The sequence below is a fragment of the Pithys albifrons genome, chromosome 18, assembly GCF_047495875.1.
Source record: "Pithys albifrons albifrons isolate INPA30051 chromosome 18, PitAlb_v1, whole genome shotgun sequence".
Lineage (NCBI taxonomy): Eukaryota > Metazoa > Chordata > Aves > Passeriformes > Thamnophilidae > Pithys > Pithys albifrons.
This window is the reverse complement of record NC_092475.1, coordinates 5,484,393-5,511,918: the sequence shown is the minus strand read 5'-3', so window position 1 is coordinate 5,511,918 and position 27,526 is coordinate 5,484,393. Positions and strand designations below refer to the sequence as shown.

General features: G+C 42.4%; 1 protein-coding gene and 2 long non-coding RNA genes across 5 annotated transcripts in view; 1 reads left to right on the top strand and 2 right to left on the bottom strand.

The window, feature by feature from the left end:
* Positions 1–2,294: 2,294 nt before the first annotated feature.
* LOC139680379 (uncharacterized) lies at positions 2,295–10,455 on the top strand. The gene is made up of 4 exons (XR_011699342.1): positions 2,295–2,945; positions 3,609–3,825; positions 9,204–9,332; positions 10,121–10,455. It is a non-coding gene; the product is annotated as an uncharacterized lncRNA (long non-coding RNA).
* On the bottom strand, positions 4,829–10,641 carry PRELID3B (PRELI domain containing 3B). The gene is given in 7 exon segments (XM_071572922.1): positions 4,829–6,827; positions 6,830–6,896; positions 7,593–7,695; positions 8,519–8,589; positions 9,169–9,258; positions 9,624–9,792; positions 10,502–10,641. Coding segments are annotated over 7 exon segments (687 nt in total). The 5' UTR covers positions 10,534–10,641; the 3' UTR covers positions 4,829–6,672.
* A 3,155-nt stretch (positions 10,642–13,796) lies between these two features.
* Positions 13,797–27,526, bottom strand: part of LOC139680447 (uncharacterized) — a 114,406-nt gene continuing 100,676 nt past the window's right edge. For 2 of the 3 annotated variants that reach the window (XR_011699347.1, XR_011699349.1), the window contains 2 exons: positions 17,462–17,635; positions 13,797–16,420 (listed from right to left, as the gene is read on the bottom strand). This is a non-coding gene — a long non-coding RNA (uncharacterized lncRNA). The remainder of the gene's footprint in view (positions 16,421–17,461; positions 17,636–27,526) is intronic. The other variant, XR_011699348.1, reaches the window with a different exon arrangement.

The following is a 27,526-nucleotide window of genomic DNA, read 5'->3' as shown; positions in this document are numbered from 1 at the left end:
TGGAGACATCCACAAAGGGTGTGGAGATGAGATTGGAAACATCCTCAGAGGTCGATGAGGACAATTCAGAGGAGCGCTGAAACAGGAAATAGTTAAAATCAGTGAGGTCTAGGGATTCTGAAGAGGTTGAGGAGCTGTTCTCTGAGACACCTGGTGAGGATGGAGGGATCGTACAGGAAAAGTTCAAGGAAGCTGAGGAAGTGTGGCTGGAAACATCCGTGGAGGACAAAGACGTGAGACTGGAGAGGTCTAGAGAGAGGGAAGAAGTAGGACTGGAGAAATCTGTGGAGGATATAGAGGTGACACTTGAGAGATCTAAGGAGATTGAAGAACTGTCGCCAGATTGATCCGGAGAGCCTGACGAAGTGAGACTTGATAGGTCCAGTGAAAGTGAAGAGGAGAAACTGGAGCGCTCCCAGGAATCTGAAGAGGTGAGACTGGAGAGCTCTAAGGAGAGTGAAGAGGAGATACTGGAGAAATCTGAGGAGGCTGAAGATGTGAGACTTGAAAGGTCCAGAGACGATGAAGTGAGACTGGAGAACTCAAGAGAGGATGAAGAGCTTAGACTGGATAAATCCAAAGAGTCTGAAAAGGGGATTTTAAAGAGTTCCCAGGAGGCTGAAGTCTTGACACTGGAGGGGTCCAGGGAGGCCAAAAAAGTGAGACCAAGTAGGTCCAGGTACGTTGAAGAGATGACACTGAAAGCCAAGTAACATGACTGGTGTTAAATCAGGAGTATTTTAAACTAAAGGTCTCTATTAACACACCAAAACAAAAGGACAACGTGACCCCAAATAATATTATTGTGAAAATAAAGATTTAAACCTCCAATAATAAGGGCTCACAGACTCAGTGAGAGCCTTACTCCTTCCCAGGGGACCAGTGCAGAAATTTATGGACAGGATCACACTCACGGGAACAAACATTCTTCTGTCCTGGCATGTCTGTCCTTCTGCAACCAGATTCTAACATCTAAGATAGCCTGACAGAGAACACCCTCCTGTCAAATGCCACCTCCCTGTCCTGAAGGTCTGGAATAAAAAAGTTATGTGATAGAACAGAAATTAAACCACTTCAGCTTTCCTTTTCCAGACACCCTGGGATATTCAGGTCCAAGGCTGCTTGGTGGTTGTGGAGAGAGATTTTAAACAAATACATGGTTGGAAATGGCACAAAGTCAAACTGGGGCCTGACTATAAAGGATATGAGGGATTATTTCCCTTTGATTCGTAACATCAGCTAAAAGATACGGATCTTCCTGATAATTGTAACAAAACTGGCAAAAGAATATTTTTCTGTGCAGCACGTTCAGGATTTGTTTTTGGAAGGTAGCAAAATGTTGAACTGGTTCTGTGTCCAAGAAATACACATTTCAGCAACTTTCAGTCTACGTGTTTTTCAGATAAAAAAGGTTTTATTTTGTTGCTTTTATTTTATAAAAACAAACCTGGACATAAGCCCAGGATAATTATAGTAATTGGGAATTGTCTAATAAAAATACGCTGAAGAGAAGCTGTGATAGAAGGCAGACCTGTGACTAAAGAGGGAGCAGAACAGCTTATATTGCAGTTCATAAAGGTGCATCTAATTATAGTGTGAGGAGATCAAGAGGCTGATCCACAGCTGCCTTCTCTCGTCTCCAGGGTGCACAGCAGGGCTGAAACCTGCTGGTGTCTCTGGGCACAGGAAGGCACAGAAGGTTTCTCAGTCATCACAACCCTATTTTATGGACCAAGAAGATAATCCAGAAGAAGCTGCAGCTCCTCAGTGAACACAGCCCAGCTCTGCCTGTTATTGCACAAGCAGGGTAATGGATTTAACATAATCACCACGGGGGCAGCTCCCACTGAGGTCACCTCTTAACTGGAGCAGGTGTCTGCTGCACAGGGGATGAGGTTGAGCCCTGTCTTACTATGCAAACATTAAAATTGTGGGGATTTAGCACAACACAAAAATTACCAACATAAAAAATAAGCTGCTTGTGTACTGAAGGTGAGACCCCATAAATTCTTGAATACATGTAATATTTACTCAGAATGCTGTGCAATTTTAGAGCTCTTGGAACAATGTTGCAATTCTTTCAAAAGTACAATGTTTATAAATCAAAAGGCAAACCAAATTAATTTTTCTAAACATGCATAATTTATGATAAAATTACAAGTTTGCTTGCTGCCCTTTATTCTTAAAAAAACATAAAAATAATTAACCCCTTAAAAATCCCTTACTATCTAAAAACACTGTAATTTTGTGACTAATCTTAAATGTTTCTCAAGTGCATTGTACAGGGGAGAACAAATACTTAAAGAAAAGGCAAATTACAATACAATAAAAAGCCAGTGTCCAGCAGGTTATAAATTCCATAATCTCTTCACTGTGCTCCTTCTGTCTTAATTTAAAATCATGCAGTTATTGCACTTTTCCCTATGAAATAGCACCGTGAAGAAACATGGAATTATGAGCACCATTGTATGAAATGTTCAGGTCAGTAACAACATTTCCTACCTGGGGAAGCTGCGGATTTACCTCCTTTCTCTGCCTGGGTCAGCCATACTGGGCTGTGCTGGTGAAGCTGTGCTGGTCCCTCTGCTGCTGACCCTAATCTGCTCCACAGCCACTGGAAATCGTGCCATGCTGGTGACAATACGGGTCATCTCCTGGTAAATCTCCTGTCTAAGCACAGCCCTGTGCACAAGCACCAGCAGGAAACACACCCTGAAATCTCTAATCTCAAGATAAAGATGCAGTTCTGGGCTGTCTCCTGCCACAGGACCATGTTTGAAGGGTAGTTCATGAAGCAGATGAAGACATTAACTTTGGACTTTTGGACACCTAGATTCAAAGTAAAAATAGTTTTGCAGTGTCATCCAAGTTCTCAGCTGTCTGTTCTACAAAATCGGGCATAAATAGTCGGTGGAGGGACCCAAGATCTGCAGAGCAGAATTCAGGTACACTCAAGTTTTAACAATCTCGTGCATTACTTTCTCTTTGAATGTGTTTAGTAACTTATGTTGGCTCTGCTGCTTTTTAAATGTGGTTGTGACAGAATAGCATGATAATGTAAGGCATTTTGTCTACAGCTGATGACACTATTGAATAAAAGTCTTAAAATAAAACACCCAGGTGACATCAACGGTCCCCCAAAATCTGTTGACAAGAACTCACTCAAATGTTGCTACTTGAAGCATTAGAAAACAGATTTCTTAGCAAGGTGTCTCCAAAGTTTAGCAGGCTCTGATTTTCGCTGAATTTGGTTAAAAAGGATTGGGTATGTGATTAGGAAAATAGTTACTACATACATTGGTCATTTCATTATATTCTATCTGATATATTCAGCTGGGCTATATATATTATCTATAATCTATATTATCTATTAATATATATAGATATAATTTTTTTAGTTAATTGTTTTTAAACTTTTTGGTTAAAAGACTGTCAGACTGTTCTGGAGAAACCATATAAAAGTCATTGTGTGCTGAACTTCTTTTTAATATACATGTCTGAGAAGGAAGACTTTAACTATGTTACTGTTACAGAGCTATAATTTTTACTGTTGAAATAACACTCTCTCTAGTAGATGCAATATGAATTTATTGTAATACATTTTGCAGCAGCAGTATAATTTCAGCCCACCCAGTGGCTTCCTACAGATCAGGAGCTCCTCTTTCAGTGTCTCACCTTGCTGGTGGCTACAGAAAGGTCGTATCACTTCTCACGGTTATGGTTTTTGGCTCAGCAAAGGCCATGAGGACCTGACTTCAGCACAAGGGGACAGCACAGACAGGCAAGGCTGGCACAGAGACACAGGACTGTTTCCTTCTATGAAAGGTAAGCAATTAGTTCAGCTTAGTTATAATATGTAACCTTTACAATAATTTAGTTCGACAGCAACATATAAAGCAAAGCTGTCAAATATTGAAGAAAGAAAATAACAGGCCCCATGCAAGTGAAAGAACCTTCACATTGAGAAACTGAAGGATTCTAAGATGACTCAGTGCTTCCACCCAAGGTCTCTTTATCAGCACTCCAGTTCTTCCATAAATGTGACCCTCAACAGGCTGCAGACCTTCCCTTCCCTTCCCTTCCCTGACCATCTGTCAGGGCCAGGGGCTCTGAAGGGTTGCAGTTTAGTCCTAGACTTAAGTGCTCAGGTTTGCTGTATCTGGCATTTGTTGGAAACATGCTTGACTGCAGTTTAACTGCAAGTATAGACCACAACAGGCACATCAGCAATGCTGGAGGAAGTGGTGGTTAAAGCTTTTGCTGTTTTTTTTCCGAAGCAAATAGCTGGTTTACATTTATAGTTAACTGCTGTGTGACTGAACAGGTGCTGACACTCCTTGGTTGGTGGGGAGCCATCAGAGACCACACAACTGATTTGTTCACACCACATTCCTCCACCTTTGCCCCTTCTGCTCCCCCCCGTTTTTTCCCTTCTTTCCTCCTGATCCTTCAGTTTTGGCCCTCCAGCTGTAGCTCCTTTCTCTTACCCACCACCTCCTCCTCTCCTTCCAACCCTCAGAACCCCCAGCCTCAGGTCACTGTGACTGGGGTGTTCATCCATAACACACCCCACACTCACCAGAATTTCAACACAAATCTGTCCAAATACCAACCTGTGAAACCTGGTCACGAGTTCATGTATCAGGTTTGCAGGAAAGCAGAGTTGTAATTAAGAAGTAAAAAATCTGCAGCGGTGCACGTGCATTTTAGGATACACATTTCAATAAAAGAAGCCACTCACTCCAGAGTATTTCTTTACCCCCCCTCATTTTAAATTACTCACCTGGTACTTAAAAACCCAAATAGAGCAGAAACTCTCGGGAACAAGTCAGAATTCAAGTAAGATTTTATTTAAAAAGCGCCACATACAGAAAGCCATACTCTGACAGAATGAGAATGGAGGCATATAAATAAAATAGAAGAAAATTATTGTCTTTCAAGGTTGTTGAATGCCTGCAAAAATGATACAGTTATGTTTGTTCAGTGCAGGGCCAAACTGAGTTCATACTATGCAGTCCTTAGTGCAGAAAAATTTGGAAAAGAAAAACTGACTTAAAAATGCCAAGTGATGCTAATGGCTAAACAAACACATGAGTTTCAAGCAAAGTGTCTTTATCAGAAATGATGGTACAGGTCTGCAGAAGTTTCACAGACATTTTAAAAATTGAAATGCTATTTCAGTTGTAATAATCTGTAAAAGCATGGCAAACCTCAGTGACCAGTTCAGTAAGGTAGTCTCAAATAATTTCTTTTTAGAAAAATATTTAGAATCATTAATTTTTTAAAAGTTACATATCTATATACCTGTTTTCTTTCCCCAACACAATCCATAGAGAAGAATTTGTTCTCCTGTGTTTACCACTTAAAATGAGCTCTGGTTCTCTCCACAGCAGACACTACTCAATAGGCAGTTTGATAGAACAGAAATGGCATGCAGAATAAAATATGCTGGGACAGGTGACATTACAGTTTGTAAAGGCTAAGAGAGAGTCTTGAAATCACTTGTAAGCTTAGAATCAAAATTCCAGGAAAAGCCTCTGGCACCAAAATACCCCCATCAGCTCATTCAGGGCTGTGCCTGTGCATTTTTCTGTCACACTGAAGGAGCCTCAGGACAGTCCCTGCCGAGGTCACCAGGGCTACCACCAGCCTGGCACACGATGTAAGGAGGGATGGCGAGGTCTGACCTTTAAAGTTCCCACAGCAAATGGCTGTGACAGTACCAAGAACCTACAACGAGTACCAAGAACTGTCGAACACTAAATGAAACCTTTGAGAATACACAGAGCCTTGTATCGTGAGCAGATCAATCTGGAACTCAGAACACTCTTTAAATTAAAGGACAGCACAATATTCAGTTGATGCAGCAGGTTATTTTTGGAGTGTGATCAAGTTAATGAGTATATTGTTAAATATTACTTCTTCGTATGTTTTGGTATCTCTTTAGCCAAATTCAAAGGGATTTTTAGTCTTTAATTCCTTCTTTGAAGTGAACACCCACCACTGTAGCAGCTTGCAAGATTTCAAGGCTCTATGCTTATTGCACCCCTTTATTTAATGGGCTTTTAGAAATGGAGATACTTATTGTAGAGGTTAAAAATCAAATCTGATTTTAAGGTATTGCATGCCCAGCTCAATAATGTTGCATTTAGGTCTTGGTAGGTAAGAGACACTGATGTTTTACCTACATTGACTGAAAAATAATTTGAGTACCATGTTAGTTCAACCAGTCAAACAAGTTAAAAATATAAAAATATTTTGTACATTCTTTTGTATTTCAAGCATCAAGTTATAAGCTTTCTGTTAAACCAAGTTGTATTACACAACTGTCAAAAATTAACAACAGAACAATGCTGGAACAACCATTCTGCTCAGTTTTGGGCTTGGTCCCAAAAGAGGTAGTCCAGAAGTCACACAAAAAATAAAAGTTTCACAGAAGTTAACCTAACATGCCAGTGTCCTCCACCATGTGCAGCCCCATCACTGAATGAGGCTGCTTCATATCTGCAAACATTATAAGTTAGTGTTCATGTAAATACAGGAACTATACTTGGAAATTATTTCTTCATCTGTAACCAAAATCCGGTCCAGCTGACCCAATATATTAGTTAGCCTTTGAACTTCAGCCTTAATAAGAATTCAGCTTGTCTCCAAATTAAATTTTTAACATGCCTAATACACAGGTATGCCTTTAAATAACAAAGGATACCTGTATTTAGGCTTGGAGAGAAGCTGCAGATTGTTAAGCCTTGTTAGTGATACAGGTACAGGTACTATCATTTCTCTACAAACGCTGCTGCTGCCATCGAGTTCCTCATGGTTCCTCTTGCTGAGGCTGCAAACTCTTCAATTTCAGCATTCAGTCTTTTAATTACCCATTCCAGTGCTTCCCGGCCCTGCAGTTAAAGAGAAGTTTAGCAGTGTATAAATCTTAGTAAATAACTAAATTGGTTACATCCTGTCTTACTGAAAATGAGTAAATACATGAGAGTTGAAAAAGGAAGAAAAGGTACAGAAATACCTGCTTCTGGTATTTTTTATTTCAATAACTGGAGTACTACAGGAACATGTTCTGCTTTACATTTAATGGAAACGATTTCTTAGGTCAGCTGTCATGACTCACACTGTGATCCACAGAAGACTTTTTATCCAGATTGTTTGATCATTCTTGAGGCTGAACTCAAGACACCTTTGGATTCCTAGAGGACAGACTCTCAACTAAAGCAACATCTCATTACTCCCACATAACTGCTTCAGATCTGTCTGGATGTAGATCCTTTTGCAACAGCAAAAACTAATAGATGGTATCAAGAGGGCAGCGTAGGAATGACAGTGCCAAGACTTAAGTGAGTGGAGAGGTTTTCTCCAGCAAGGATGCAAAGAGCTTTGCCAATAATAATTTATTATCTACATTCACAAGAGGAAAAAGAGGAAGAAGTTCAGCACAGTGAGCATTCAGTCTCTGCACTAAAGGCAGCAGAACTATGTGGCCCCTTCCTAAGATTGCTGACAAAGCCAGAAAGTAAAAGAGATCTTTATTCCCTTTGACATTCAGCCAGTGGCCACACATTTTACACAAAGGTCATACTTACTTTTTTAGCATTAGAAGAAATTGTGTTTGCCATGAGCCCTTCTAGATAACTGCTGAGACTGACACCTTTGACAGATATTATTGCTTCTTGTGTCAGAATGGTTCTGAAACAGAGAGCAGGAAACTGAATTGTTCTGAGTAGTTTAAAAAAGAATGCACTGCTGAAAGCAACTTGCTCCTCCCCAACAAGTGCATTCCCTCAGCTTGGTTGCATCACACAGAACTTCTCACCCCATAAACACAACCCACTTCCACATTGTGTAACTGGTTTATGCTTCTGCTCATAAAATAAAACCCAAGAGTGCCCACCAAGTCCAAGTGCTCCTTTGTGGCACTCAGCCATTTCCATCTTTAGCAGAAGGGCATTAAGAGTGCAAACAGCAGATTCAGAATACTGTGAAAACAGTATGAAAACAAGCCCTTCAACAACAGGGATTTAAAACATTTCTGACTGCCATAAGACAAAAACCGCCTACGTCAGAATCCCCAGAATGATCCTTCAGAATTATCACTGCTTCCAGCAGTACAGACTCAGTAAGCTCTAAATTTGCCTTAAAAAACCCACCCAACCACCAAAACACAAACCTCCAAACTTAGAGACTAAAGGCAGATAAATGTGCTTTCTAGTGCAGATTCTGCTCAGGCTGACGAAGAGATCAGAAACAAGGAGCCGGAAACTGCAGATGTACAAACTCAGTTACAGAAAAAAGGTGAACTGGACTCCTTCACAGCATGAGCCGAAGGTTCCCAGTGGTGTTCTGCAAAGCAGTGTCACTGGAGGAAATGACAGTCCATTTAATCCTTTTTTTAGACAAGTTACCATAACAGGCCACATAAACCTCATCTTCTGTTCATGGAAAACCATGGACATTTTCCAAGCAAAGTCTGTACTACTCCAGGGCAATCTCAGAGCAGAGAGGTACTCACTTGTGTGGTTCATGAGGGTGTGGTTTATAGACAAGCCTCTCATCTACTGACACAAGGTTTGTGAATGAAATCTGGAGAACACAACACAGGGATTATTCCTTGATACAAATATTAAAGGTATGAAGCAAAATAAAGCTGCAGACTCAAAACTAATGCTTATATTGCATTTAAACACTTTTCCTGCCAGTAAATGGTTGTAGAACAAGATAGAGAAATCTCCAAGTTTGGCATTTCCTGATCTATATCTCTTAAATTTTTGGGTTGTGTACCAACTACCACATTTATAAGAGCATTTCCACAGTGGGATCAGACAGATGGAGCAGCACAGAGGGCAGAATGTTACCTGACTGGGAAGCAGTCACAGTGTACATACACCAAGTGGCTTTAAAAAAACTCTTTTTAATACCACCCCACCCCCAAAACTCCTCCTGCCCTGCCCATCAGTATGTTCATGTCATGTCCTGACAAATTCCAAAAGCCTAGAAGCTCCTTCCTGAAAACTGGTCAGCTGTAACCCCATTACTTAAACCTTTAACTTGTATTGTTCTAATACAATTTTCAAGTTATTTTGATAGGATTTTCCCTTTCAGAAGGACAAGGTGCTGTTATACTCTGTAATCCACTGCAGTTGCACAAACACAGCTACTTACATTACAGGATTTCAGCTCCATTGTTTTTTTCACAGGGTCAACAACAGAGTGCTCCTGAACGTATGTCCTTGTTCTGCATGTGCCAATGAGCTGGAGGACAGGCAAACATAGATGGGATTAATTACACTAACTAACCCACTGCAATTTTTCCTGCCTTTAAATGTGTAAGTAGTGATAATTGCATTGAACAGACACCAAGACAACAGAATTAGGGTTTAGCTTAAAATAAGACTCTTGAGTTGAGGTAGATGTCATTCTCCCCATGGAAACAGTCTGAGATTGTGGCTATTGGGAAGTCACTGCGTACCAATGCTGAACTCTCCTGATTCATTAACACTTGTATTTTTAAACCATTAGAGTTATGAAATGATACATGTCTATTACAACACCTGGTTTATGAACTTCCCTTCCCCTCCCTGCGGGATCCTTTTCCAGCTCTGTGACACAACACACACCGATTTCACAATGGAGGGGATTCCCCACTCTGTGCTGAGGAGCCTGTGGCTGTGCAGTTTGCCACTGGGATCCACGTGTCTGTCCAGGACATCCACTCCAACCACACTGGGGTTCATGGGATTGGGGTATTTCCGCATGGCAGCCGTGGTCACAGTTTCCCAGGGGTGACTAGAGAAACACAAGCAGGATTTCTGTTACAACTGAATGATACGTTATCAATTGATTTATATTGTTAAAGCAGTTCCATTTCCAGTTCTCAACCCTACACATATCCCTCCCAGAGAAAATCCTCTATTTACTAGACTGGACAGTGCCACATGCAAGTCAAACATAAAACACTCCTCACTAATCAGGTGTCCTGAGTTCTATTGTATTATAACTTGGTAAGAATGTTTCCCTGTGACATAATGCTAAAAGACTGCACTTTATCCAGATTTCGGTCGTACTGGAGAGATTTATTAAGCTGTTACTTTCCTCTAACGAGTATTTCCTTCAGATTACTTTTGGAGCACCTGAGCCCCGACACCATGAAGGGCCTCACCGTGCTTCGCTCAGCGCTGTCCCCGCAAGGCCAGGACAACACCACAGTCCGGAGCAGTGCCGACCCCGCGGGTGGGTCCGCCCCGCACGGGAACAGCCCTTGCTGAGGTCCCGCAGCCCCACCGGCCGCGGCTCAGGCCCCTCCCAGCGGGCCGTGACCCCAGGCCCGCAAGGACACGCAGGGAAGGTCAGAGGAGGCCGCGGCCGCCGCAGCGGGGCCCGGAGCACCCGCGGGGCGGCCCCAGCGCGGCGCAGCCCGCACAGCCCCGGCCCGGAGGACCCCCCGTGCCCGTGCCCATGTCCGGCCCCGCCACCCCCGGCCCCGTGCGGCGCTCACTCGAACACGTGCTCCGAGGTCCAGATCTTCATGCCGGCGGCGGGGCCGGGTCGGGCCGGGCCGGGCGCTCCTCCCGCAGCCGCCGCTCGGCACGGCGGGCCCGGCTCTGGCTCTGCCTCTGCCGCCGCTGCGCGCGCCTGCGCGGGCCGCGCCCGCCAATCGCCGCGCGGCGCCGCCCTGACGTCACCAGCCGCTCCCGGCCCGACCCCGGCACACTCGGGTCCCTCCGGTCCGTCCGGTGTCCCCGCTCCGGGCCGGGAGAGCTCGGAACGGCCGCGGCAGCGCCGCCCGTGTCGGGAACACGCGTTTCCGCGTGAGTGTCCGGGTTTGTGTGAGCCGGGCTCAGTCCAGGCCGGGGCCGCACGTCGGTCACCCGGCCCAGCCCGCGGGACCCGCCCTGTGCAGGTGCGGCGGGGCCGCGGCCGCGGTGACCGGTGACGTCACAGCGGGACCGCAGGTGACTGGTGACGTCAGGTCACTGCCGCCACGGCCGGCCAGCAGGGGGCGCAGGGGAGCGCGGTGACGTCACCGCGGGCGGTGCGAGGGGTCCGGGAGAGGTTCCCGAGGCGTTTTGTAAGTGGTTTTGTAAGCGCTTTTGTAAGCGGTTTCATAACCAGCAGCGACTCAGCGAACTGCCCCGAACAGCGCCGGGCCCGAGGGATTTGTGTGTTAACCCCGCAGGGGCAGCTACAGCCGTAATCAAACCCACAGCGGCCGCTGGCGCCTCAGCAGCGTCTGCTCCTAAAAGTCTCGGCGACGTTGGAAGTGCCGTGAGTTGTGTGGAATTTCTGCGTCTTTTTCGAACAGCCGGATAGCGTTTCACGGGCACAGCACAACGACTGAGGGATCACTGTGTGCTCAGGACTGCACAGAAATAGCCTCACTGGAAAACAGGGAAAGGGAAATTTCCCAGAAACTGGTTACTGCACACAGGGACACTCCTGCCATCCCTGTGCAGTGGCAGAAATCCCAGCTACACATTGAGGGAACAGCCCCATGGCATCTCCGTGTTTGCACTGAACATCTAATCCAGCAGCTGTGTTACAGAGAAACTACGATTTGATGATACAATACCAGATTCAGTCAGTAGCAAATGCTTAAATGAGAGCCATTAAGAGAATAAATTCTTGTTGGAGATACCAGTTGATACTGTTTTTCCTGACTCACCTCATAGGACTGTTCCTAAACATTAACATGCTGGTGATCTCTCATAGAGTGCAGAGTTATTTCTGGAAGATCAATCCTAAGTTCATTGTAGTCTTAATGCCCACTGAGCGATTTTTCAACTGGAGAATTTTGCAAAGGATGTTAAAAATGCAAAGCATTTTGAGAGATCTCAGTGTGACACAGTTGTGGAACATGGGGACCCTAAATAGACCCATCCCTGATCCATCAGGCTGCCTGTAGCCTTTCATCAGGTTGGGGTTTTTTTTCTGTAAAAGAAATGTTATCTACTGGAAGCAAAGCAAAATATCATCTCCAAGAAAGAAGCATGCCAACATATGGTGCAGATCAGGAGCTAGATTTCAACAGTTCTTGCTCACAGAAACTTCAGGTTATTTTAACAGGAGTTTTGTTCAAATAAATTTGTGTATTTGAATGATACCAAGGGTGGAACGACTTACACACCTGACTTGTAAGAGGAATAATAAAATTATAAATAACAAAAACTTTGTAACTGCAGAGGAAAAAGTGACACATTCTAAACATTAGAATTCTTTACATTGATGATTTTGTATCTTGAAAATATTGTGTACCTTTTTGTGACCAAGAATTTGATACTATAAAATTCAATATCTTTTTCCCTGTATGTTGACAGTATCTGTCTAATAATTGAAATTAAAAAAATACCCTTTCAGTTAACTCTGTCCAGTCCCAGACATTACCAAGGCGAGCATTGAAGACCATGATGGGCATCTACAAAAGAATATAAAACCCTGTGGAAACCCCTGGTGAGATTCCTTAGTCCATATGTATCTTTCAGGAGCTGCTGAAGGCAACTGATGCACGGAAAGGGCCTTGTGATCATATGTTTCATATGGATTTTGGCAGAGCAGTCTTGGCGTGACTGAAAACTACTTGAAATGGCTCTAGGAATTGCCTGAATGTGCTCTGAGGTCCCAAAGAATTTATGTGCAGAACGAGGCATTATGTTTTTGTGTTTCCAGACCCGTGTGTGCCAGTGGGGAGTTGTGGCTTGTTCCCTTTAAGTGGCCTCATAAAATATCCATCATTGTGACCGAAAAGTGCAAATTTCAGGAAATAATTCGTGACCCATAAGTCGCTTTATCTCCAGCTTTAGGTCCAGATCATTCCTGCACTCTGTAACAGGTACCAAAAGCCTGGGTTGTCAAACCCACTCAGGCCTTACACAACTGTGGGTTTGGCTTCTTTAAGAAAAATACAGGTATTGTGTCTCGGTTAGGAAAGCAAACACCACCCTGGTTCAAAGCCCTGTTCCAGAGATCAACTAGACCACTCTGCAGTACAAAATGTCACTAAATTCTAACCTGAAGAGGGTTTGGTGACGATGACACTGATTCAAGCTGCACTTCTGAGTGAAATGAGTGAAGTCACAAGGGCCACTCGTAATGGATCCCCAGAATTGTACAGAGGTGACAGACAGGGAGGTGGGGAAAGGTCTGCACTTCCCTGCTGCACTCCCGTGCCTTGGCAGGATGTGGGCTCTGGCTGCTTCTCCTGCTTCAGGTATCACAACACTTCAGTCTTCACGTTTCAGCGGAGGCGTTTACTGTTTCTTACACTTGAGAAAATTGTATTTTGTCGTGGATTTTTTCCCTCTGTCATATTCTGAAATACAGCTACACTGCAGCAACACTGCACCACTTCCTTGATCTGAAATCCAAGTTTTATGTGTGTGAAATATTGGTATTCACAGGCAGTATTAATGAAAACCATTCAAAGGTCGTGCTCTTTTCGTGAGCTGGAAAAACAAGTTGCCAATCCCTTTGTCAGTCTGGCAGTAGAACTGGCAGAGAATTGACATTGTCAATGTGTTCTTTTCCAGACATATCTATTCAATGACTTCCATTATACAACTTTTAAGGGCCACCCCAACTATAAACACTTTTTCATTAGCTGTAAATTCAGTATCTGAGGCTGTTCGTGCTTGGCTTTATGTTCCTGAATGTACTTCTTGAAAAAGCTTTGTTGGATAGCAAAGCTCCTTTTCTGTGCTTCCAGAACTGGCTCTTTAATGCCTCTCAAGTCAAAATACATCTCATTATGAGAAGGCCACACCAAATGGTACTTTTAATAAACAAATACCCTTCTCAGAAAGCAAGCACAGCAATACCCCAGTGTAGGATGGTACCAACTCCTCTAGCTTTGCTCATACTGCATTAGGAGTGGTGCTCAAGTGATTTTGATCCTTCCAGATTTCTGATCAGGATCCAAAGGAGACACCAATGAGGAAATGCCACACTACACAATGTATCACAGTCTGGAAAAACGGTGTTAGGTGCAGATGAGTTCACATGAGGACACATTTACTAGGTCAGAACAGAGCTCACATTCTACCATGGATTAGCATTTACAAGCTTTGGTGCATCTCTTTGTGTCTTCAGATGAACAGAGATGGGATAAAAAGATTTCCTCATCAATACTGAAAATGTGTTTTAATCAAAATATGCAGATTCTTCACCAGTTTTATCTTGCGTGGCATCAACAGTTCCATTGCTGATGTTGAGTCTTAACAGCTGCTTCCCACTGCTCCAGCAAGCTGCTCCCCCACTCCAAAGCCTTTCACCTTCCCTCTTCATAACTGATGTCATCCCAAATTCCTTGTCTCTGAGGCCTCATCGTTTGACCCCTTTCCCCAAACCCCCCATGTTCTGGTGAAGATGGCTGTCAAGTTGCATATAAAATGCAAATAAAATTTTCTACAGATTATCGTTTTCTATCCCGAGACTGATGCCTATCCCTGAGAAGAGATGAAATAGCTTTCAGAGAAAAGATGCAGGAGTTTCTATTATTATTAAGAAATAAGGCTGGATTGATTCCTGCCTTCTGTGTGAAAAAAACACGAGAGGGGGCTGGATCACATGTGTTGTCTGTGTATTGCACTCCCTGAACATGGGGCTTCACCTGCTGGAGAACAGCCTTTTAGACTCCAGTTTCCACAAGTCCTCATCCGTGATGAAGCAGCTTTGCTTTCCTTCCAGGTACTTGTCACCACAGACACATCACACTACGTAACTCTCAGGGATGGGAGTTAAACGAAGCAGGTCCAATGTCTCTGGTAACAGATTTCCAGACAGAAAAACTTGAGAACAATTCAGAGTGCAAATGTCCCGTTGTAAATATGAGCAATCAGTGTCAGGTAAGAGTGTTTGGTACTTTAACTATGGAAACAGTGAGGAAAGCCTGGGATAGCATGCACAGAATGTTCTTAACAGGAGGTTAAGCATTTTCCAAAATGATTTAATGTAGTCTTTGGCTGCAGAGAGAATTGCCTCTTCATCTTGATCATGAAATTGCATTTTCTTGGAGAAGTTTTGAAAGGCAGAGTTGCAGTCAGAAACCAGACGTGAAAGAGGCAAATAGAGGATGATAAATCTTCCATCAGATTCTGCCCTGGATCTCTCATAATACCCACAGAGGGAATGACACAGAGAGAACCCTTGGTAAACTTAGAGGACATTCTGACTGAAAGTCACAGGATCAATAAGCAAATTCATTTACTATTCCACTCACACTTGAAGTCATTCTTAGCAGGTAAAAAATGAAAAATTAGTGATAAAGATCTTCAGAAACCTGTGGCCACCTGATGTGAAAGGATAACATGGGGTATGAATTGACCCACTGCTACAGCTGAGTCAGCTTTAGCTAATCAGAGCTAAGAACATCAAGGGGAGACTGAGATTTTGTTACCTAAAATTTAATATCTCTCCCTTCTCCAAATAACACCCCTCACCTTGGGAAAAAAACCCACCAATATCCTGCCCCCCCAATAAATTCAAACCCAGACATTATCTTTGCTTCAGAACACAAGGTTTAAGTTAGGGCATTTTTAACAGAATGATCTGGCACTAGCCCTGGGACAAACACTGGATTTCCAGATGCCTTTTATTGTATCCTCCTGCCATCGAATGTGCCAGGGGGCTCAGAGCTGCACCCCTTCTGAAGGCTGTTGCCTCACATACCATCCTTGTGGAGCCTGTGATGCGTCGCCTGCAGTTGGGAAACACACTGTCTAACACTGCCTACACTAACCAGGCTCGGCTGCTGTTTATATAATTTGAATGCAAAGAATTATTTTTCTTATCAGCTTTCCCTCCCACCTGACAACACCCAAAATATAAACCCAGTGCCCACGGGGTGCCACCCAGCTGCCCAGTTACCTCCTCGCCCTGAGCTGCTCCCAGTGTTGGCTCTTCCATCTGCTGCCTGGGCTGGTTGGTTTTAATGTGCTCCAGTTGCCACAGGGAAATGATTTACCACCTTATCCAGCTGCTCTTGGGTTTGTCTGGCAGCACAGATCTTAAACAGGCAGTACATGGCTCTTAAATGGCTTTTGGCTGGTGAGTGAACTCGTTTCCATTTAAAAACTCCCTCAGAATTTGTAGCAGGGTGTGTCCTGTTTGACTTGTTAGAACCACAAATTTTGGTGCTTTTTTAAAAAAAATTACTATTTAGATTGTGCAGTTTCCTTGACTTCCATAGCTCAGACAGGTTGATTTTGGCTGTACAGACAGTTCCATCTTGTCTGTGTCATGAGAGGGAACAGCAGCTGCCACCAGGTGTTTGACTGAGTGCAGGTACCTGGCGGGGCACAGCTCATGGATGTAACAGGACTGTTCTGTTGTCTGGGAAACAGTCTCTTAAACTCTGCAGAATATGACAGTTACCAGCCAGATAATGTTTTCTCTTGCAAGCATCACAAATGTGCATGTGATCCTGTGGGCAGATGATAATCACATGTTATCACCCACAACTCATGAGCAAGCACAGTAACAGCACAATTAAAGACAAAACCAAAATCTTTAAAGTACTTTGAGAATGCTGATGATTGTTGTTTGAAAATAATCATGTTTCTTCCCTAATCTGATCCTTGTGGAATATTAAAGAGACAACAGTTCTTGTAAAAACACACCATGCTCTCAAACACTTGTTGAAAGCAACTTTCAATGCAAAACCTTAAAGAACCAGCGATAGCAGGTGGTGGTCAGAACTACATGTTCAGTCACAAACATAACTCAAGGTCTTCAAACTTTGCTTCTGTGTCCAAAATTTGGGTTAAGCTCTTTGTGCTTGATCAGCTGTTTTTGGACATGACTTAAAGAAACCACAACCTGGAAATAAAAGTTGTGAATTCGTCATACACAAACTACTGCATGAAAGTGGCCACTTAGTCATCAGTGCTGAATTACCCAGACAATTGTCACCAAGGCAATTACCAAAGCAATTATAAACCAAACAGTGTTGAGACACCTCTGGCTTATCTGTCCCTGCTGACCACAGAGCTGTGGTGGAGACAAGCCATGAAATCATTTTTGGTCCAAGTCTTGGGGGGTTAGAGAACAGAGAGGTCCTGGATTTCACAGATTCACAGACTATTCTGAGTTGGAAGGACCCACAAGGATCATCGAGTCCAACTCTCAAGTCCATGGCCCACACAGGGGATTGAACCCATGACCTTGGTATCATTACAACCAAGTTTTAACCTTTTTTTTTTCTGCTGTCCTTAGTGCTGGGATTGTATTTGCCACCTCTTTGGGAGGGGGAGGATCCAGTCTCAGCAACTGAGAGCACAAGGCTTCATCTCTGGGCCAACAGTCCTCAGATCTTTAATAGCAACAGCAAGTTAAGGCTCAGTCCCCACCTCCTCAGATGGGCCTGACAGCAGGAATTCCCAACTCCAGGCTGAGAAGAAATGCTGGTGATTGGACAGGGTTGACAATCCACAGAAAAACAGTGAGACTGAGTCAAAAACAGCACCTGAAAATGATCCTTGTCCTCCTGGGGTTGAGGCCCTGAACAGGTGAATAGTTTCAATATCTTGTCTGGTCAGCGGTGATTTCTTGTTTGTACCTTCACTGAAAACACATCTCTTTTCCAAGCAGCCTTCTGAGAGGTTTTCATGAGCTTATCTTATCCAACCTAAAGGATAAACTTTAAAAAAATGGAAATAAAAATATTAATCAAACAGGAGAGTTTAAGATGGAAACATCTTGCAAGGATCTTCTATGCACACGAAGTGAGAGAATACACAGCTGGAACAGAAGTATTGGCATTCTCTAACAAACATTCTAAACTAATAAGCAGACTCCATTAACATCTTCAATAATGTAAAAATAATAGATTTCCATTTAGGAAAAGTCAAAATCAAAGGCAATGGGAGGGTGTGATGAGTCCAGCCTGGCAAGTGCCTGAATCTGCCCTGTCCTGGAACCACTGACATTTACACAGGTGGTTTTCTTATGCACTTAATGGTGAAATCCCATAGCACTTAAAGGGAGAGAGGAATGGGTGGGAATACATGTAATCTTGGAAGCCCTGCCAAGGAGCTCCACTGCATTCTCTGGATCTGTCCTGACCCAAAGCCAAGCACATTTATCAGGCCTGTACAGACCTGCTACACAGAGAGCAAGAAAATTTGAGTCAAATTAAGGCAACAACTTCAAGAGGTTCTAAGAATTTAGTAAACATTACAAGAACAGATGAGCTGTAAAAATCCATTTACAGAACTTGTTGTGGAAAACACCAAGGTAACATCCTCACAGCCCTAAATGCTGCCTGTGCAGGGACTGCACCTGCAGAGTCAGACACTTGTTTTTCTCCACACTCACATCTCACTCTGTTCCAGGGATGGAGACTGTTCAGGGTACATACCAGTTCTTAGATATGGAATTCAGGAATGGAAACTGGGACTCTTGTAGGTCTTCCCCTACCCCCATCATTGCTAATTTGTGCAGCTTCATTAGTGGTGATTAATTAGAGAGCCCTCTGGGAGAAAAAATCTTTCTCATCATTGTATTGCCTATACTTACATGATGCTGAAACTAAGCTGTCTGCAACTCAGTGTTCCAGCAATAATTAAAGGAATAAACAACATGTGAAAATGAAAAAAGAAAAAAAATAAATTCCAAGCACTGAGAAAGCCCCAAACTCATCCCAGTATGATTAAGCCAACTGGGATTAGTGCCACCCTTCTCCTGAGGATGTATTTGTGCTCTCTGGTACAGGCTTAGAGAGTTCAAAATGTGGACAGCCACAAACTGAAGGTAAAAATATTTTTAAAAGGAATAAATATTTGCAAAATATGACTGGTCTTCCCACAAATCAACCACTTAAAATGTAATTTTTCAGACCTAGGCCTTGCATGGTGCACATTAAAGCACTTGCCAGTAGCTGCCTCCATTTATTTTTTTCTCTAAATTGAGTCATTTAAGAACCATTTCCAAGATTTTGCACAAGCAAATAATATTTATTTCAGACCCACTGCACTGAATCAACAGGATATCCAACAGGTTAATGATTAATAAGAGGGCAAAATTGGAATTTGAGCTTCTTAGTGTGGTTTTCATGCTCAGAAATAAGAGTTTTTATATGCACTTTCTACTGGTGGCAAATTCTGAGCATACAGCAACTCTCTGAAATACAGCAAATCCTACAAAGCAGTAATTCTTAAAAACCCAGGTCTATAAACAGGGAAGATGAAGAGCACAGAATCTCCAGCAGCTCTTCTTTTTAATCAAGATATGCATTCTATGTGTCTTCTAAGTCAAGTCTCAGAAGCAACTAAAACTTACTTAAGTTGGTTACTCCAAAGTTAATGTTTGTTCCTTTTATAAATGTGTGTCTCAGAGTGTCATTTTTATATCTGTATCTTAATCCCTGCTGATAAAATTAGGAGCATTTTCAAACCCATCTGAACACTCCTACAGGGAATCTGCCCAGAGTTAAACAAAAGTGAACTACCACTACCTGTAAGAGAGACCCTTCTTTAGAAAAGTGATGGAGAATATTCTTTCTAGTTCAATAATTATTCATCTGATTATTGAAATAACAGTGAGGGTCAAAACCATGACAAGAAGTTTGCAGAATTAGGACTCAGGCCAACTCAGGTGTTGAATCTCTTTCTGTGCTAACTTAGAAAAGATTTTCTTCCAAAAAAGTAATTCCTACCTCATCTGCCTGTAGGCTTTTTTAATGCCTATTTTAAGAGTATGGTTTGTCATCTGGTTTTTAATTAGTGCATTTTTGTTGCCTCTTAGAGAATCTATTCAGCACATGCACATGCATTCCAAAAACTGAGATACTAAACCAACAACAACAACAAAAAGATATTCTATTTTCAGAAAACCACGGCTATAAAGGAAGAGAAGGAGAACAACTGCTAACCTGCAACACTTGGAATTCTTGGAAGATGAACAAAATGGGATTATACTTGTCAGCTTTGGGAGTTAAATTGAGCACAGCCATTTAATCTGTCCTTTCAGAAGTAAGAAGAGAGAGCACTGAGAGCTGTGACAGTTCTCAGAGAGTCACTAATCCAACAGGGAATTCCAACCCTGGGAAGATGGAATCTTTAGAGGTAACAATCTGGATAACCAACTCTTACAGGTCTCAAACAATGAAGCTTCCAGAATCTAAACTGTTAAAGAAAAGGTTAAGAAAAAAAATCCTTTTTTTGCTGTATTGATTTTCCAAGATAAAAGTGTGACTACCTATCAATTGCTTGTCCTGGAAATAGCTGACATTCCTTTTCACTTGACTTAAGTCTATTTAAACATTTTACAGCCCCACAGCTCCTCATTTCTGTGGTGGCCAAATTAGCAGGACATAAAAGCATCACTCTGTGTAAATGCTGATTTATGCAGGTGAGTTCCAAACTGACCTGTGTCTGAGGAGCTTTGGTTTTCCTGCTTCCCTGAAGGAAGGAGGCACTTGAATTATACCCATCAGCTCATTGTGTTGGGATGATTTCTTTATACATGTTAAAATGTTATCTGTGGTCAGAGATAGGAATTTATTCACTGTTAGGAATGTTCCCTTTACAAGCCATAATAACTATTATTTTGTGTAGAAATAAAAAGGTAGGATATAAACTTCTTTGGTTTGCAAAGGACCTCCTTAGTGTGGATGAATTGGCTTAAAAACAAAGAAGATACAGGTAAAAAGTGTGCAATTACAGTCTAAAGATGCAGTAACTAAATAGTAATATCTGCATAACTAGGCAGGAAGGCATTCACATCTGCCACATTAAGTGATGAATGACCACTAACCCAAATAACACCTTCAAATTGTGTCCCAGAATCTTTGATGGCTTTTTTCAAGGAAATAAAAAATACTCATGCCCAGAGCACTCTGGTGAAATAAGTAGAGCAGTAGTAGCTCAGACGTTACAAATCTGAAAATGTTGAGGAGATTTTCTCAAAGCTCCAGGATCAGTTAAGGACTCAATTCCCAGGAAAAAATTAGTGGGAGTTGAGCTTCCAACTCACATGTTGTCATTTTCAAAATCTGCCTTAGATGGCTCTTCTGAGACAAAAGGAAGGTTCACCTTGATTTAAGAATTCCCAGTTTCCAGTCCAGCCAACTGAGCCCCATTTCCTCACTGTACCTTCTTATGTTTTGAATTCTGTTTCCATGCAGGCACATAAGGATGGGTGTGTAAAGAAGTCCTTGCACAGAACACTTAACAATTTGCTTTCCTGATGTAGTTTTACTAATTGTGGTTTGGGAGGACAGAACATCTTTCCCCCCCTCTTTGCTGATGGAGATTTGGAAAGATTGCTGCAATTTTAATATACATTTTGTTCCATTGCTGTGTTTTTAATTTGGAGCTGCCTTGAGGAGTTTATTAAATTGCTCAATACCTCAGAGACTTAGTTTTTATTAAAATGAACCCTGAAAGGATGGTTTAGCAAGGGGTCTTTGCAAACACTGAAATATATACCACGAGGAGAGCTGTTGTTTCCATAACAGCATCTACAGGATGGTCCTCGGAGACACAGGGCACTGTTTCTATGGCAATAGAATGTCTGAGCCTCAAGGATGCACAGAAACCCATCATGAAAAATAGGAACTAGTATTTTAGATTTAAGAGGCTTCCTTTTTCATACTTATCTGTATTTAGCCACCTGTCACCTTTTTCTTATACCTGGACTGCAAACCGTTTAGGTCAGTGACTCCTTTTGGCTTTTTTCTTTAAAAAAATAGGTGGTATCTGGTCCTGGTGTCTGTCCTCCTCCTCTTACAACTTTTTAACCTGTTGGTTAATTTTAATCCAAGTTGTACTGTGGGACTGGTGTGTGTCTCCTGGCTGGGGCTCAGGGTGGTGGCACTGGAGGAGTGTCCACACAGTGAGTTCCCTTGTGCTCCATCTCCTGCTGAGGCTGAGGGCAGGAGGGACTGGAGATACTGGAAAGAAGGGGTAAGGATACAGAATATGCACTTGTGGTGCTCTGTAAGCACTTCAAATAGACAAGTAAATGGTAACAAGTAAATCAGAAGTGTTAAAAGATGGCATAGGAACAATTTCAGTGTGGTAGGAGTGTCCATACAGCCACAGACAGAGACACAGATCAGTCACTTTCTGGCTTAAGAAAACATTAATTATGTCCCTGCTAAGCAATACCAGCTTTAGCAACACTGGTGCTCTCAATTCTTTGGGCTTTTCCCATGTTCCTGTATCCCGAGTTGGTCAGATATTTAGCTGTAAAATTTGTCCCAGATTATCCTACTGGGGTCAGATTTACAAGGATCTATATTATGGTAGATATTGGAGTTAACACCAAGCAGATTCACAACAAAACCTTTGCAGTTCTTTGCTGGGGACCCCCAGAAATTAGAACTGATACAACTAAAGGCAGAGTATTTTCAGTAATTTCAGAGCACCATGTCTGGAGCTGAGTCTGGGTGCAGTGAGTGTCTGGATGCTGAAGACTTTTCTTAGCATGTACCCAATCTTTCAGGACAAGGAGATAACACATGTTAATAGCTGAAAAACTGCTGATACAATTTTGGTGTCTGCTTTTGAAAATCAGAGCCATTAAGGGTGTCAATAAATTACAAAAAGTCATGGTAATCCAATTACTGCTATTTTAAAACACTGAGGTTCCTTTGTAGCTATGGAAACAAAAATGCAGACATTAATGAGCAAGGGGGGAAAAAAACCCTGGTGTTTCCTTGGCGACAGATAAAAACAAAGCTCCATGAAACCCAAAGGGGAGAGGGACAGAAATACCTCTCACCTGGCACAAAAGTGAAATACAAGTCCAGTGCAAGGATAGACTTCACTCTGCCAGGAAGCTACAAGTGCTCTTTCCCACTTCCCAGCCTCATCCTGGAGTTATCCATGCAGGAGGCATTCTGAATGCTCACCTCTCTCAGGGTGAGGATTGACACAGCATCAGAGGGTGGGAGAAGCCCTGGAACCCCTCTGGGTCATGCCTGGAGCAGCTGAGTGTTGTACAGAACGTGCTGAAAATGCTCCTCAGACACCAGGCAAGAGATAAATTATCCCAAATCTGGGACTGACCTGGTGCTTTGCAGGGTGAGTTTGACTCCTGTGAGCCACAGAAAGCTCAGCATGGGCAGAGCACACCCAGGTGTGGAAGAGCAGCTGTTCCCTGCAGTGCATCATAAATATATAAATATAAACATGTATATATTTATACTTAGTACCTCTTCTCCCACTGAAAAACTACACAAATGTGAGGTAAAATTATGACACAGAAACAAGGACTATGCAACTGCAACTGAGTTATTATCACCTGAAATTTAGCTGGCAGATCTCACAAAATCCCAAAAATCAGAGGAACTCAACACTGTTCAAAGATAATAAAATAAGAGGGGAGTTATTTCACAGATATTTCACTGACTATTCTGAGTTGGAAGGGACCCACAAGGATCATCGAGTCCAACTCTTGAGTCAATGGCCCACACAGGGGATTGAACCCATGACCTTGGCATTATTGCAACCAAGTTTGAACCAACTGAGCTAATTATGACAGAGGTAAATAAGAAGACACCAGTAAGATTACAGGATGTTTCTAGTGGATAGCACACAGCACAATACAATATTGCTATGCAAAATAATTAGTAAAATTAATAAATGTAAGAGCTAATTGGCCAATTTCCCTTAGGGATTTTGGAAGAACTGAACTCTCAAAAAATCTCTCCCTTGAACTCTCTCCATCTTATGGTACAAGTGAAGATCTCTTCATAGTGAGAAGGAAAGTGAACCAATTGGTCCAAAATCCTAACTTGGTTTGTGTCTATAGCAATGAAAAGCTGGATACTGAGCTACAGGAATGGAGGGTTTCCTTGACAACATGTTGAGAAGAAACACAACTACACAAAAACTTACAGGGAAAATTAAACATCAAAAGAATTGGGTTGGCTGGATGGTGTGCACTGTGGGTTTACCTGTGGCTGTGCTGCTCTGGGGTCACCCTGATGGGAATGCTCTGCCTCTATATTTAGAGTTACTGATGCTTCCTTTTACTGCTTTTGACACTGCTCTGGTAGTTGGTCTAAGTGATCAATGACCCTGTCAAATTCTATTCTCTTTTTCTGTAAAACACATTTAACTTTGTGTAGTTGGGGTGTTTTAGAACATTTCTGACTACTCTCAGTAGTTCTGGTTATCTTTTTTTCTATGACAAATAAGAAACAGATGGAAAAATTAATATGTCTATAGTTTGTGCACATAAAAACCAGCAAACCTTTCTGCCTTTTTGAGTTGAAGCAACTGTTCCTCTGAATGCTACATTGCTTCTAAGTGTGTCAGAATTGTAATTACTCATATTTAGGATGAAATATGCCTGAAAATTAATCATTAATCCAAGAGAAATTGCAGTTTATTAATCCAGCAATCTTTAAGACCTGGAAAGACTCTTCATGGTCCTCCTGCAAAACATCTGTTTTGTAGAAGAGGCACCATAACATCCTCCCCTTTTCAAACTTTTTAACTGTCAGCAAAAGGATAATTTCAGCAAGGAGGAGTAATTGGAGCTCTTCCTTCCCACCCAATCAGCTGACGCCTTTTCTCTGTAATACCCAAGTTTTTTCTTGCATTGTAGGCTATCCTTGTAAATCAATCCATGAAACAGTCCTTCTCCATACCTGCTGATGGTGAATTACTACTAAAAAGCCAAACCAAATAACCTCCCAAATCAAACTGTGTGATGATTCAGCATTTAGAGCCTTACTTAAAACACATTCAATATAAGTTTGGAGAACAGGGCTGTGGGATTTTAATGGAAGACGGTTTGAGGCTGAACTTTTTGTTTTCTTCCCTCTTATTCTCTCTCCTGTGGGTGAGTGCCTGCCTGTCTGCCTGCCTGTCTGTCTGCCTGTCTGTCTGTCTGTCTGTCCAGCCCTGCTGCTGGGCTGTGAGAGGAACCCAAGCACTTTAAGGAAGCCATTCCATTCTCAGTGAACACTGAGCTGTGTGTCCCCCCAGCTGAACCTTTTCAGTGCTGGGACTGCCTTTGCATTTTCTCAGCAGCCCTTGAGTCTTTTCTCTTTGGGATCCATTACTTTGGCCTTCTGTTTTGCTTTGCCTTGAACTGGCTTTTCTTTGGCAAGTATACCCTTGTTTGCTTCTAATGAAAACTCTCTCTCCCTTTTGCTGTTTGAGCACATTTTTGTCTTTAAGTTTTTTTTTCTCTTGGACTTCTTTTTCCTGTCTGGCCTGACCAGATTGTGAGGGTTACACTCCTCTCTGGGAGGTGGTTCTTGCTGGCTCAACAAAGACAAAAGTACCAGATGAACTTTAGTAGTTGTTGTGCAGTATTGATATGAGGACAGTAGTTGACTGTCCACTAGAATGTTTTCATTCCTCTTGCTTTGAATATTTCCCTTCTATATTCAGGTTTTTTTCTTATATTTTTAATAGTTGCTTTAAGAGAGTCTGTCAATTTACAAAGCTGTGATCTTTGGGAAAAAAAACCTCATAGTGGAAATGTGCCTTTAGTCAAAGGAGAGATGTGTAGACTACCATGATTTCTGTACATTCAAACTTAAGAATTCACATCTCTAAAAGCAATATTGCTGGGTTTGACAAACAATAGCAATATTACATAATAGTTCTTCATGGGGATCAGCCCTCAGAGGAGGATTAAGTACATTTAGGCATTCCAGGTGTTACTTTATCTGTAGCAAAGTGGCCAAAACCATGGCAGGAATGGTGACAGCTGCAGTGACTTGGACACAGGACATTGTGCATAGCTGTGCATGTCACGTGAAGATAACAATGGACAATGCATAAACCTTTCAGAATTACTGCTTCAATGTATGTATTTTGTTACTACAATTTTCCAGCTGGGGCAAGAAAATAGTCATTAATTTTTTTTTAATGTGAATTGTAATAAAAGATTTTGCTGATACTACTTGTTGATAATGCACAATATTTAACTGGGCAAAAAGAGTTTTCTCTGAGCAGACAGTAGACAAAGATAAATTTAAGAATTTAGAGAAAGACAAATAAAAAAATTGGTTTGGTTTGGTTTTTTTCCTGCTTCTATCCACACACACACAAAAATAATACAATGCTGGGAAAATTACTACTGTTGCTGAATTGATTTAAACCATTTCAGTTTGCAGTCCCCATCAGCTTGTACAGTGGCACTGGGGGCATGGATGGAGCCCTGCTGGGAGCCCGATTTCCTGTCCCTCCAAACATTCCCTTTTCTGCATGAGCTGAGGCCACAGACACCTCTCCAGCAAATTTTTCCTGGAGCTGCGTGTGTCCTTGAAAGAAGAATTTCACCTCCTGCAGTGGCCAGTAGCCAGACCCCACTTGGTACCAGGGCTGTAATGCTGTGTGTTAGTGGCAAATCTCTGAGAGTTTTGCCACATCCTGGAGGTTGGTTGTCATTCACTGGTGGGTGATTCACTGTTTCAGTCCCTTTACCAGAGAATTTGTTAAAGTTTGGGATTAGTAGTCTGAAATCCTCCAATCCAGTGTTGCTGTTTGCACTCAGGTGCAGCTCTGGGTCCCACCCTGGGAGCTGTCCCTGCCTCAGCCTGTGAGATGGGCTGAGCCCTGCCAGGGACACCCTGCCCTGAACAGCAAGGGGGGCATCACAGAGTGTCTCCTCCTTTCCCACCCCCTTTGCTGTGTTTCCAGCTGCCCTGCCTTTGATTGGCAGCACAGCACCAAAGGCAAGAGAAATCCTGAGTGATTTGGGGCTCATCTGAATATCTGACAAACGAGACACCTAAACTTTCCCACTCCAGAACTCACAAGCCTTCTGCCCAGGCACATGCTTGTCAGGCTGGCTCTCTTCTCTCAACAGACATGAAGATAATTATTTAACAACTATTAGTCCCTGACTACCATGGAGCAGCCAAGTCATAAAGGTTTCTTGAAGCTTTCAAGATCCTTTCTCAAACTGTTTTGTCTCTCACTCATTGTGGTAAAAAATATGCTTGGGAAGTGCTCTTGCTTGTCTGACAAAAGCCTTCCACCTGTCCCCACCACCAACAGTGTGTTCATTACTGTTTATCTTCACTCTCTTGTGTCAGCAATTTTATATCAGCTTAAATAGCATTTTCCACAATATTACATCTCTCTAATCTCACATCCCCTTTCTCACTCCTTTTGGTCTCCAGGGGTTACAACAAACATTCAAGTCTGTTTTCTGCCCACTTTGGCTCAGTAAACCTGAGGCATTGCTGGACTACTGAACCAAAGTGGGCTGCCAGCATGTCCCATGTGTTTTCTTGCCTGTGTTTTGTGGAATATTCAAGGGAATAGTCCTGGGCTCAGATTTCCTACCTGGCCAGTTGTGCTTCTCTGTCTATCCTATTGTGCTAATTGGTGCTACCAAGATTTGGGTTCCTGTTCAGCATGTCCAAAGGCAGAAATACAGGTGTCCTCTGAAGACTTAGCTGTGGAAATCTGGACAGCCTTCTGGAATACAAACTCCTGTAGGTTAATTAAAAAACAGCAGCAAAACCCATAACAAATTTTTCACACTATATAAAATCTAACCCCTTCCTAAATACTTGATTTACCTTTTTTTTCTTTTTTAATTTACAGGATGA